Source organism: Globicephala melas, chromosome 3 (genome assembly GCF_963455315.2).
Source record: "Globicephala melas chromosome 3, mGloMel1.2, whole genome shotgun sequence".
Lineage (NCBI taxonomy): Eukaryota > Metazoa > Chordata > Mammalia > Artiodactyla > Delphinidae > Globicephala > Globicephala melas.
In genome coordinates this window covers 171,168,758-171,182,115 of record NC_083316.1, presented here as the reverse complement: position 1 = coordinate 171,182,115, position 13,358 = coordinate 171,168,758, and the positions used below count along the sequence as shown (strand labels likewise).

The 13,358-nt window shown below is 57.4% G+C and overlaps 1 protein-coding gene across 1 annotated transcript in view; it reads right to left on the bottom strand.

The window, feature by feature from the left end:
• The window catches only part of SPMAP2 (sperm microtubule associated protein 2), a 29,509-nt gene extending 27,054 nt beyond the window's left edge, over window positions 1-2,455 (bottom strand). Inside the window, 1 exon segment of the mRNA XM_030845631.2 lies at window positions 2,445-2,455. Coding sequence (XP_030701491.2) covers window positions 2,445-2,455 — 11 coding nt within the window.
• Window positions 2,456-13,358: the final 10,903 nt, after the last annotated feature.

Below are 13,358 nucleotides of genomic sequence, written 5' to 3'. Positions count from 1 at the left end.
AAACGAGGCTTCAGGGTCCCAAACCCTCTGTCTCTGGATTTCAAAGCGCGTTCCAGTTCCTATGGAGACGCAGGGAGGGAAAGTCATAAGACCAGCAAAGCTCCCTGCACGCCGCCCTCCACTAAGACTAAATTAGTTCCTCCTGAGTTGGAAGGTCCATAAGCTAGGCAACAGTCCATCCTGGGGGTCCTGGGAAAGGCAGCCTGGCCCACCTACCCGCACTCAGGCAGTGAAGAGGACAGGGGGACCCGGCGAGGCTGGGGGGGTCTGAGGGTGGCCCAGACGGTGACCGGCATCTGAGAAGAGCCCAAGAATGTGGCGTGGGGCCTCCCCATCCGCTGCGTGTTTTATTCACACATAATAGCGTCTCCCCTCAGCGCTGTGGACGTTGGATCATCCTCCGTGGGACCATCCTGGGCTCTGTGGGTGTTGAACAGCAACCCTGGCTCCCACCGCCTCGATGCCAGGAGCACCCACCCCCCGAGTCGTGACGACCACAGATGTCCCCAGACACGGCCCAGCCTCCCCTGGGGGCAGGACCACCCCCGGGAGAGAATGGCTGACGTGTAGGTGAGGCCCGGTGTGGTATGTCCATGTGGCAGGACAGGAGGTTGGGATGCTTGCCATCTGCTCTTGCCTCAAATAGCAAACGTCCTCCACTCGTATTTAAGAAGCTTCGTCCTTCCTGAAAAGGATACTGCTCTTGGCCTTGGCTTCTCTGGCCCTGATGAGGACAGTCTATTTTTCTCCCACAGTGGAAGACCCCAGAAAGGAGGTTTGGCTGAGGGTCTAGGCAGAGAGCTCAAGCCAGGGCCCACAGATCCCTCGCACAGCAGCTGGTGACAGGGTGAGAGGCATGCTTCCTGAGCACCTGGAAAGGGTGCTGGCATCGGCAGGGAGAAAGCCAGGCCTCAGCAGACAACGTTTGGAGTTTGGTTTCACGGGTGCAGGCACGACCCAGAAGGTGCGGGCTTATTAAAATAGTAGATCGTTTCTTCCCACAGACATGTGGGTTTGTGCAGTCCATGCCCAGCTCGAGATGAGGCTGTGCCCCTCCCTCTTGGTACTTTTTCTACTTTTTAGTGTTGAAGAGCATCTCTCCTAAGTGTGCAGCTTGACGAACTTTCACAACAGGCCACACCCGAGTGAAAGCCCTCAGGACCCCCTAGAACAGCCCCCCAACTCTTCCCTCTTTCCTACTCCCCTCCCCACCCTCCACTCATATCTCATTGGTGGAACTTAGTCACATGGCCACACCTGGCTGCAAGGGCAGCTGGGAAATGTAGTCTTTTTGAGACACACACCTAGATGGGCTTGAGCAATGTGGCAACCTGTTCTCTCCTCCAAAAAGAGGCTCCTGGACTCCTCCCAGCAGGACTCCCTCCTCATAGCCTCCTGGCTCTGCTGCTCTGTGGTTCCCTTGGCTCTGCCTCCTTTTGCATTGTATTCGTCATCAGATGGCACCAGGGCTGCAGCTGCTCCAGACATCTCATCATGAAGCTGCAGTGGCCACAGGCAGAAAGGGACCATTTTCCCGGGCCTCCCTCTTCGGAGCAAGGAAACTTTCTGTGGTCAGCAGAATAACACCCCCCACAAATGTCCACGTCCACGTCCCCAGAGCCTGTGACTATGTCATGTTGCCCAACAAGGGGGAATCAAGGTTGCAGATGGAATTAAGCTTCTAATCAGCTGGCTTTGAAGCGGGGAGGTTATCCTGGATTGTCTTCGTGGGCCCAGAGTCATCAAAAGGGCCCTTCTAAGTGGAAGAAAGAGGCAGAAGAGAGAGAACCGGAGAGAGGGCAGCAGGAGGGATCAGTCCATGTCGCTGGGGGGGGGGGTCACAAACTGAGGAATGTGGTGACTCCACAAGCTGCCCCCCTCACCTCCCTCACATCTCATTGGCCAGAAGGGGGTCACACGTCCACACAAGCCAATCCCCAGCAAAGGGGTGGGGCGCCATGAGGATTCATGCCGGCACCCAGGCAGAGTGGGGAGTGGGCAGCAAACAGTAGCCAGGCTCCTCCACAAGGAAGCAAGAGTCTGGCAGGCAGCGTCTGCCCCGGGAGCATGAGGGGCTGGCACGAGGGGGAGACATCGTGTGCACGGGGCAATAGCGGGGGACCTGCAGGGCCAGGGAGATGCCCACCGCCTTGCCCAGCAATGCCTAACCTCTAAAGCCCGTGCCCCCAGGAATGTAGGCTCTCCTTGTCCTACTGAATTGTGTCTCCCCAAAAAGACATATTCAAGTCCTGACACCGCCCAGTGATCTGAGAGGACCAAGAGGAACCTCGCTCTGTGTGGTCCCCAAGGCTCTATAAACTCTGACCCCAGGGCCAGTACCATCTCCAAGCTTGGGGAAGGGGGTGCTCTCCCCTTTCCCTCTCCCCCAAGGCTGGCTCCCTAGGAGGTCCAGCCCAGGCTCCTCTGAGCTGTCACCTGCTGACCTGGCTGCCATGGCAACCTGCTCGGGTACCAAGCCCCTCCCCAGTGGGGCATCATTGGAGCAGCTGGCGACATTTGACTACGGACAGTGGGCTGGATATGAGTATTGTATCGATGTGAAATTTCCCCATCTTGAGAACTGCACCGGGTTATAAAAGAGAATCCTGGGTTTTAGAAAATATACAGCGATGTGTTTATGGGTGAAGGGGCATCACACTTCTAACGTAGTCGTAAGTGGTTCAGAAAAATGGGTATAAATATCTATATATGTATACAGATAATAGATGTAGACACAGGTACAGATAGTTACAGACACAGAATGTGACAAATCAAATGGGGCAAAATGGAACCAATTGGTGAATCTGGGCAGAATCTATAGGAGTTTTTGGCACTAATCTTGAAATTTTCTGTAAGTCTGAAATTATATCAAAATTAAATGTTATGAAAACAGTATCCAAAATGCAGCATCTGGACCCCCAGAGACTTGACTCTGCAGGTCTAAGTGGGCTCAGAATCCGATTTAACCGGCAGCCAAGGACAAGAAGGGATGTGGTTGAATTGTGTCACCCAGACTGACAGGTTCAAGTCCCAACTCCCAGCTCCTGTGAATGGGATCTAATTTGAAAACAGGGAGTTTAACCATAAACAAGACGAAAAGACAACCTATGGACTGGGAGTAAATATTTGCCAATGATGCGACAGACAAAGGCTTAATTTCGAAAATGTACAAACAGCTCATACAACTCAATAACAAAAAACCTAACAACCCAATCGAAAAATGGGCAGAAGACCTAAAGAGACATTTCTCTAAAGAAGACATACAGGTGGCCAACAGGCACATGAAAAGATGCTCAACATCGCTAATTATTAGAGAACTGCAAATCAAAACCACAATGAGGTACCACCTCACACCGGTCAGAATGGCCATCATTAAAAAGTCTACAAAGGATGTGAGGCCAATGTGGCCAGCTAGGCGGGTATCCCCTTCCACTCCATGTGTGTCCATCCGGAAGCTGTGAGCCCGGTGGAAGAGGATGACCTTCCCTGATAGAGGAGGACAGTTCTTCGGTCAAGGGTATACAAGTAGCTGCGCTCCCCTGCTAGAACCTCCAAACAAGCTCTCAAGGTCCATTTGTAGGAGAATGTAGGGTAGTCAAGTTTCCAAGACTCCAGACACATGCAAATGAAGCACTGCATGTGGCAGTCTGCCTTTCAAAAAAAAAAAAAGTCTACAAATAACAAATGCTGGAGAGGGTGTGAAGAAAAGGGAACCCTCCCACACTGTTGGTGGGAATGTAAGTTGGTGCAGCCACTGTGGAGAACAGTGTGGAGGTTCCTTAAAAAACTAAAAATAGAGTTACTATATGATCCTGTAATCCCACTCCTGGGCATACATCCAGAGAAAACCAAATTTCGAATAGATCCATGCAGCCCAATGTTCATATCAGCACTATTTACAACAGCCAAACCCTGGAAACAGCTTAAATGTCCATCGACAGAGGAATGGATAAAGAAGATGTGGTATATATACACAATGGAATATTACTCAGTCGTGAAAAGGAACGAAATAATGCCATTTGCAGCAACATGGATGGACCTAGAGATTATCATACTAAGTGAAGTAAGTCAGAAAGAGAAAGACAAATACCGTATGATATCACGTATATGTGGAATTTAAAATATGACACAAATGAACTTATCTACGCAACAGAAATAGACTCAGAGACATAGAGAACAGATGTGTGGTTACCAAGGGGGAGGGAATGTGGGAGAGAGAAGGATTGGGAGTTTGGGATTAGCAGATGCAAACTATTATATACAGGGTGGATAAACAAGGTCCTCCCGTATAGCACAGGGAATTATATTCAATATCCTGTGATAAGCCATAATAGAAAAGAATATGAAAAAGAATATTTAAAAAATAGGGAGTTTGATGGGGACTTCTCTGGTGGTCCAGTAGCTAAGACTCCGCGCTCCCAATACAGGGGGCCTGGGTTCAATCCCTGGTCAGGGAACTGAGCTCCCACAAGCTGAGAGACGTGGCCAGAAAAAAAAAAAAAAAGATGGAAATGTGGACACAGACACCCAGAGGAGAAGGTTGTGGAGGACAGAGCTGGGATTGGGATGATGTGTCCACAAGCCAAGGAACCCCAAGAATGCCAGCACCACCAGAATCTGGGAGAGAGCCTGGAACAGAACCCAGAGCGCCAGGAAGGAACCAGCCCGGCTGACACCTTGATCTTGGACATGTGACCTCCAGAATGTGAGAGTGAGTTTCTGTTATTTGAGCCCCCAGTGTGTGGTCATCTGGCAAGGCAGCCCAAGAGATGAGCCCAGAGGGCATCTCGGGCAGGAAGGCGGTGCCGGGGGTCCCTCACCCCCTTGGGGGCACTGGATCTGTATCCAGACACTTCCAGGAAGAGCTGGCCACGGGCCTGGATGTCAGATATTCATCCATATACACCTTCAGCATACATTGGGCACCTACTCTGTGCATACCTGTATGTACAAAGTGCTAGGAGGGGAGAAAGCCAGCAGGGGTGTGAGGTGGCATGAGGGGCTGGTTCAGTAAGGCGGTATCAGGAAGCCCCACCAGGAAGGGATGCTTGAACAAGTCTGACGGAGCTGAGGGGGCGGTTTTGTGGTGGGGAGGGGCGGTGGCTGGCCGGGGCACAGCCAGGTAAAGGCCCAGCGGAGGGCGGGGATGCTGGCGTGCGGAGGCCATCGGAGTGGAGTGAGGGGGCAGCGGGAGGCCGGAGGAGAACCCCTGCCCTGGGGCTGTGGCTCCACAGGGCCGCCGGCCCCCTGCACGGCCTGACCCACCCTTCTGCCCTCACCTCCGGCCCCTCCCCCTAGCTCCCTCCGCTCCAAGCAGCCCAGGCCTCTCCGCGGTCCCTCCCCGCTGTGCCGGGCACAGGGCTGTCCCAGAGCCCCCCCCAACCCCCCCGCCAGGTGCGCCTTCGCCCCGTGTCTCCACAGGGCCCTCACCGCAGAAAGGCTTTCCCTGGCCATCCATCTAACAGGTCCCTCTTCTCCCCCTACTTCTTTATTTTCTCCCTAGCGCCCCCGGAGGGCCAGGCTGCCACCCTGCGGTTTGTCCCCGCCTGGAACAGCGCCTGCCCCCGCCTACAGGGAGCCCGCCCAGCGACAGGCTCCTGGATCAAGGGTCTGGGAAGGCTTCCCCGGCGGCGGCGTCAAGGGCGGACGCGTGAAGGACCACGAGGGCCGGGCGGCCCCCACAGATGGGCTGCGCGTGCCGGTGTAATTTTAGGTTTCCTCGCCCATGGCCCGCCCTTATTATTGTGCAATTAAAGCACTCGAGGCAGCAGATCAGGCAGTAAAAAATAGCGCATCCCAGTCAGCCACACAGGTGGGGGGCGGGGTCTGCTGCGGTCTCCGAAGGTGGGAGGAGGCCTGGCCCCGCCCCCTGCTCGCTGACTTCTCCAAAAAGTGCAACACCGTGGCATCTGGGTGGTCACTCGCCGGGTCGTGATTCAGCAGATAATTGTTGGGCACCTGTGCCCAACAGGCCTGGACAGATGTCAGGGGGACAGCCTGGCCCTCCTGGGGGTGTAGGGAGAAAATAAAGAGGGGCGGAAGATGGGGGCGTACATCTTCGATGGATGGCCATGGAAGGCCTTTCTGCGGTGAGGGCCCTGTGGAGACCCGGGGCGAGGGCGCACCTGGCCGGGGGATTGCGGGGGGTTGGGAGGGGGCCCTGGGACAGCCCTGTGCCCGGCAGGTGGGAGGGACCGCGGGGACGCCCGTGGCGGTTGGAACGGAATGAGCGACGGGGAGAGGGAGGAGGTGAGGGCAGGAGAGGACGGGGTGGGTCGGGTGGTGCAGGACCCGGGGGCGCGGAGAGCTCGGCTCTCACCCGGAGAGACGTGGGACACCCCAGGGCGGCGGGCAGAGCAGGGACGCGGGCTCGCTGCTCACAGGCGCCCTCTGGCGGCTTCGGGGAGAACAGGCCGTGGGTGGCGCCGGGAGACTGGGCGGAGGGGACGGCGGAGGTCCGGGAGGGGTGGCGAGGGCTGGCGGGGGCTGGGGAGGGATGGTGGAGAAGGAGGATGGGAGGGGACGGTGGGAGAATGGGGGGGGGGTGGGGTGGGGGAGGATAATGGAAAGGGCTGATGGGGTGGATGTGGGAGCAACGGTTGGGGTTAGGGTGGGGAGGTATGGGGGTTAGGACGGTGCCACGGTGGGCGTGGATAGTGGGACCTGACCTGTGCAGGGGCCGAAGAGGGGGCAAGAAATGGGCAGTTTCTGTGAAATGCTTTTTCCATGTCCTTTCTAATGAAATATAGCTTATATGCAGTAAATGTAAGCACATCAAGTTCAGTGAACTTTTTTAAAAATTGAAGTCACAAAAAATCATTCAAACGTGAACAATTCGGTGTCATTTAGTACAGACACAACGTGCAACCATCACCTCTAACTCCAGAACATTCCATCTCCCTGAAAAGAAGCCCCGTCCTCATTAGCAATCACTCCCCCTCCCCCTCCCCAGCCCCTGACCACCACGAATCCACTCTCTGTGTCTGTGGATCGGCCCGTTCTGGACGTTTCCCATCCATGGAATCACACCCTGTGTGTCCTTCTGTGTCTGGCTTCTCTCACTGAGCGTCGTGTTCTCGGGGTCCATCCACGCTGTAGCGAGTGTCAGGGCTTCTGTCCTTTTCCTGGCTGAGTGATGTTCCCGTGTGTAGAGGGACATATTGTGTCTATCCATCATCTGTTGATGGACATTTGGGCTGTTTCCACCTTTTGGCTGCTGTGAATAATGCTGTTATGAACATTAAGGCACAAGTTTTGGTTTGAGGAGCAGTTTTCAATTCTTCTGAGTATACCTAGGCATGGAATTGCGGGTCGTATGGTAATTTTCTGTGTATCTTTTTGAGGAAATGCCAGTCTGTCTTCCGTAGCAGCTGCACAACCTCACATTCCCTAGGCAGCTGGAAGGTTCTAATTTCTCTACATCCTCTCCAACCCTGCTTATCTTCCGTTTTCCTCATCACAGCCATCTTTTGGGTGTGAAGTGGTATTGCTGTGGTTTTGATTTTCATTTCCCTGATGACTAATGATGTTGAGCATCTTTTCATGGGGTATTAGCCATTTGTGTATCCTCTTTGGAGAAGTGTCTGTTTGGGTCATTTGCCTTTTTTTTTTTTTTTTTTTTCCCCGTTGCGGAGCACAGGCTCCGGACGCGCAGGCTCAGCGGCCACGGCTCACGGGCCCAGCCGCTCCGCGGCATGTGGGATCTTCCCGGACCGGGGCACGAACCCGCGTCCCCCGCATCGGCAGGCGGACTCTCAACCACTGCGCCACCAGGGAAGCCCGCCCATATTTTAATTGAGTCATGTGTCTTTCTGTTGTTGAGTTGTAGGAATTTTGTAAATGCATTCTGGATACTTGGCCCTTATGAGCCTAACGAACATTTATAAATAAACTCACCCAGATGAAAATGCCGACAGTGAGAGCTCCCCAGAGGCCATCCTCACCTCTCCTGGCCACTACCCCCAGGTGGCCTGACTTCTGTCTCCAAAGACTCACGTTGACTGTCCTTGAACTTCTTAGCTGTGGAATTGCGCAGAGTGTCCTTCACAGGGCGACATTCAGTGCTGAGGTCCACCCGGCTGTCACGTGCAGTGGTCCCCTCTCTGCAGGGTCGATTCTGGGCATCTAGAAGGCAGAGCTGGGTTTGCTAGCAGGCAGGACTGAATGGGGCCGAGAGAGAGAGAGGATCTCGCGGATCCCCCACCACACAGCCCTCACATCCAAGCCAGCACATCCCGGACGCTGTGCATCCTTGGTCTCTGTCAAATGTGTCCTGTCCACCTCTGCCCAGCCCAGTCCCAACGCCCTCCCACCTCCTCTGGAATCAGCAGCAGCCCCAGCCCGGTCTCCGTGCCACCCAGCAGTGCCCCTTCCTCACAGATGCTGCAGGGTCTAAAACATTAACCAGAGCCCCTCGCTCCCCGAGGCTCCCCACTGTCCTCAAGACAGAGTCCACCCTCCCGGCAGGGTCCACCTCTCCAACTACCAGCCTCCTCGATGTGCCCGGGGGGTTAAGAACTTCCCGACCTCGGATCGGTTCTGTGTCCTGCACCTCCTCCCCCAAGAAGCAGGTAGGGGTTCTGGTGACTCAGACCCCAAAACACGTGTGAAACAACCATTTTGTGGATTCTGAGGGTCAGGAAGAGGTCGGGGACGCTGGCTGGAGACTGGAAGGCAGGCCAGGCACGCACTTGAAGACTCGAAGGTGCCGTCAGCCCAGCCCCCAGAGGTGAGCTTCGCGGCGGCTTTTGCATGTGGGGATGCTGACGCTCTTCCCCGAGTTCAAGAAACAAGGAAGGCGTTTCTGTGGCTTGGCTGTGGGAGCTGAGGAAATGTTGGGGGGCAGAGTGGGCTGTGGGGGGCTGGGCACCTCTGGCTGAGAAGCAGGGGTGGCTGAGCATAAGTCAGGTGGCTGGAGGAGGGGGGCTTCCTGCGTCACCATAGCAACCCAGGCCCTGAGCTCCTAGGAAGGGCTTGGGGCGGCGTTGGGAGTTAGCCAGGCTGGAAGGTCAGAGGGCACAGTCGCCACTTCTGACACCAACTGCAAGTTCGGGGGTCCTCCAAACCACCCTGGGGTTTGATCATTCTCTGGAAGGGATTCGCAGACCTCACTGAAAGCACCTGAGAGGCTGCTCAGGTTACCAAGGGAGGAGCGTGGGGAGGGGGCCTCGCCATCACCACCGTCCACTTATGCCCCTCCCGGCACCACGGGCCCCACACGGGGGGCCAGTGCCGGTGTGACGCCTGCATCGCGCACCAGCCGACCTCAATCTCCAGGCCCACTGATGCCGTCACGCAAGGCCACCCTAAAACGCAGGGTTGGTCTTCCTGGCATGGCCAGTCCTGTCAGGCAGGACACAGATCGCCTCGAAGACCCCCTCTGGGCACGGCTAAACCCTCTACAGCCCGAGGGCATGAGGCAGAGCCTCACCGCCCAGCCCTGGGCCGGGCCCGCGGCGCCCCTGGGCCAGGTTTGGGCGCCGCGTCTGTTCTGCGTCTGCGCTCGTCTCCGCCCCCACCACGAGGGGCAGGAGACAGGGTTCTGGAGGCGAAACCGCGGTCACAGAGAGGACGGTGACTTGTCAGGATTCAAACCCAGGCGGCGTGGTTCAGGCGGGCCGGGGGCCTCTCACGGGGAGAAGGAGCCTTCCAGTACTGGGAAGGCAGCCTGGGCGGGGTTGAGGGCTCGGGGTCTGCACCCGGCGCTGCTTCGAATTGCGTCCTGTCCCCTGAGAGCTGGGTGGCTTTGGGCAGGCCCCTCTGCCTCACCCGGCCTCGGTTTCCCCATGTGTGAGTGGGAGTGGCAGCGTCTCGCTGAGGATCCAGGGGGTCGTCCCTCTCACCCGGTACAGGCTTCGTGAACGGGCCCTGCACGGTATGTGCGCAGCTTATGTGCCCTGGAGGGAGTGCGCAATGTCCCCATTGCACGGGGAGGCCGGGGGGGCGGGTAAACTGAGGCCCCAGAGCCAGGCCAGCTTGTTCGCAGTGGAGCCGGGACTCCGGCCTCGGTCAGGCGGCTTCGCGGGGGAGGGGTGCGCATCCCGGGTCCGCTCCCCACTCGCGGCTCCTTTTTATTGAAGTCATTTTTCTCCTCGCGTCAGCAGAGCCGGCTGCGGGCAGCCCCTCCCTCCCACCCGCGGAGGAGCTGAGAAGAAAACAAAGGCTTAATTGAATCCCACACGGGGGCGGGGGAGGGGGGGGAGAGGCCCTCGGCACTCGGAGGCCAGGGGAGCCCGGGCCTCAGTGGATCTGACGGGGCCTGTAATTAAAATCCTGATGTGATTAGATTAATACCATCGCTGCCCTGCGCCTGCGGCCGCGCATGGACCCATCACAGCGACCGCGTGGGGAGCCTGAGACCGAGACAAGCCATGTGAGTTGCCCAAGAACACAGGGTGAGTGAAAAATCGGGGGCTTGAATTCCGCCGTGGAACACTCCCCTCGCTTGTCAGGGTTCAGATTCCCAGACTCCAGACATGGGGTGCCAGTGAGGGGGTCGCTCCAGGCCGGGGGAGGTGGGTGCACAACGCAAGCTGCCAGGAAAGTGCATGGGTTGCAGGGCAGGGCGCCCGTAGCAGGCCTCCCATGCCAGGGTGTGGGGCCCTGGGAACTATGGAAGGTTTCAGAGCAGCAGGTGAAGGCAGAGGGCAGACTAGGGTGGGCAGTGCATCAGGGCTGCGGTGGGGTGGGATGGAGGCCTGCTGCGGGCTGGATTCCCAAGGCCCCTGGAATGTCTCTGCTGCCCCAGAGCTCCTTCCCTGTTTCAGATTCTGCTCCTTCTGCAAAGCCTTTCTTGATGAATGCCCTGATGGAAGCTCACCCCCTCACTCCAGGGCCACCTTCTCCAGCTCTGTGGGATATACAAATCCCAGGCCTTCCCCATGCTGCCTTCCTTCTCTGCTTCCCTTTCCCGTGTCAGACTGGGGCACCCCAGGCCGGTGCTGTTCCTCCTTCCTCAGACTGGAGATGCTGTATCAGTGATCTTTGGCTGCAAATGAAAAAAAAAAAGTCAAACTGGCTTAAGCAAAGAAGGGAATTTATTGGCCCTCTGAACTGAAATGGTGAAATGGACTGCAGGCATAGCTGGATCCAGGTGCCCACCATGTTGCCAGGCATTTGACTCCTCATCTTTTGCTCTGCTGTCTCCTGTGCTGGCCCCACTCTGAGAAAGGGGCATGGTTTTGCGATCTTCACCAAATCAGGTGCCTACTGCTAGTGGTGGACCTGGCTGACCACAGCCCCCACTGAGAGTAGGAAGATGTTGGATGGCAGCCGGGCTGGAAGGAGAGAGTGCTGACACCACCTTCATTTGCACCCTGGGCTGAGCACTGGGGTGTTCCAGGTGCAACAACAGACTATTCTGATAGCATCAATATTACAAGGCCGAGTATGACACTAACAAGGAATATAAAAGGGGTGTCTGACCTCACTGGGGTGGGGGCTGCCCTGGGGAAGAGGTAGTGGTTTGAGACCTCAAGGTAGAGGGAGAGAACGTGGGAGAGGGGGTTCCCAGAGGGGAACCAGCATGGAGAGGGGAGGGAGGGCGTCTCCCTGAGTCCATTTATGTCTTTGGGGGCATCCTTTTGGGGGCTGCACCGGGCAGCCACAGCGCAAGCACACATGCACAAACACACGTACACGCGCACAGCCACACATTACACAGCAACATGTGTGCACACAGGGTTACATACATGCACAGGGTGCAAACACAGAAACGTGCACAGTCCACACAGGTGTGTGAGCACACACGTGCACGCACGTGTTTATGCCCACACTGTCACACAGGTGCAAGCACGGCTGCACTCTCACACTCACGTGGCTACACTAACATTCACACACACGTGCATACGGCCTACAGCACAGTTACACATGTGCACAGAGGCGCGTGGATGTGTGCATGCACACACACATCACACACACACGCGCGCACACACCGGTTGCCCATCCATGAGTGGCTAGTGGGGAAGAGGCAAGAAGGCGCCCGGTTGCCCTGGCAACACATCCTGGAACCCGACCAGGCCTGGTTAGTGCAGCTCATCTGGCGGGCTGTCAGCAGGTGGGGGCTGCTCAGGACCCCAACCCACACAAGGTTGGTGAGGGAACAGCTGGTCTGATTCCACACCCTGGGGCTCAGTTTCCCCACCTGTCAAATGGAGCAAACACAGCCCACACCAGCTGCAACTCCCACACTCGCAAAGGCTGCGCAGTCCCGGGCTGCACAGACGCCGTCCCGTCCCTGTGCACGGCCTGACCCCCAGGCTTCCGTGATGGGAGGCCTGCCCCCCAGCCCGGGTCCCTCAGTGAAAGGAAGCCACTTCCCAGGGGACAGGGGAAGGCAGGGTCGGACCCAAGCTAGAAAGAGCGGGCAGTTCCTCAAGGGAGAGCAAAGGGGGAGGGCTGGGACCCTCGCCCTCCACTGCCAGCTCCCCGGTTCCCCAGCAACATTGCAGGAACCCAGAGACAGGGTCAGGCCACGGCTTTCCATGGATTCACACACTGAGGAGCCTCCCTGGGGCCCAGCGCAGTGCTGGGGCTGGAGATGGCCCTTCACGGAGATAAACCTGCCGGCCCTGGGGCTGGAGACAGATACGACCCCAGACAGCCTGTGAGCTGAGGTGGGACAGGGAACACACAGCAGAGGGGGCCAGGAAGCCTTCCTCTATGAGGTGCCATGTCAGCTAGGGCCTGAGAGCAGGGAACTTGAGGGGCAGGAGGCATTCCAAGCAGAGGGAACCAGCTGTGCGAAGGCACAGATGTGAATGGCCCAGAGCCGGCTCCCACGCCCCCAACCCACCGCCCCTGGCAGGGGGTCTCCAGGGTGTGTGACAAGGTGGGGGCTGCCCTCCTGTCTGACTGCAGGGGCTGGGGCAGACCAGACGGGAGCGAGGGGCATCTGAGGGGGTCCCCGTCGACGACGGCCCTGCACGTCCAGTCTCTGTCCCCAGAAGGTCAGAGCGCGGAAGGGGCCGATCCTGGCATGGCTCTCCCCGGTGGCTGCGGTGAGGGTGCGGATTCACATCCCGGCTCTGGGCCAGGCTGCCTCGGGAGGGTGACTGAAAGGCGGGGTCTCCACACCTATGAGGTGGGATGCTCGCGGCCCTGGCGGGGCGAGAGCAGCGCTCTCACGCACACCTGCGGGATGAACGTCTCATGTCCTCCTAACAGGGCCTGGGGGTCCCTGCCCTGCTGCAGTCTCGCTTCCTTGCCTCCACCCCAAGCAGGAGAGGCCCAGAGGCTCGAAAAGGCTGGGTGGGGAGGGCCTCGCTCATCCTGAAGGCTCCCGCCACCCTCCCTGGAATTCAAGACAAAACTCTTCTCTTGTTATTAAACAGCAAAGCCAGCAGATCTCCGCCCCCGCA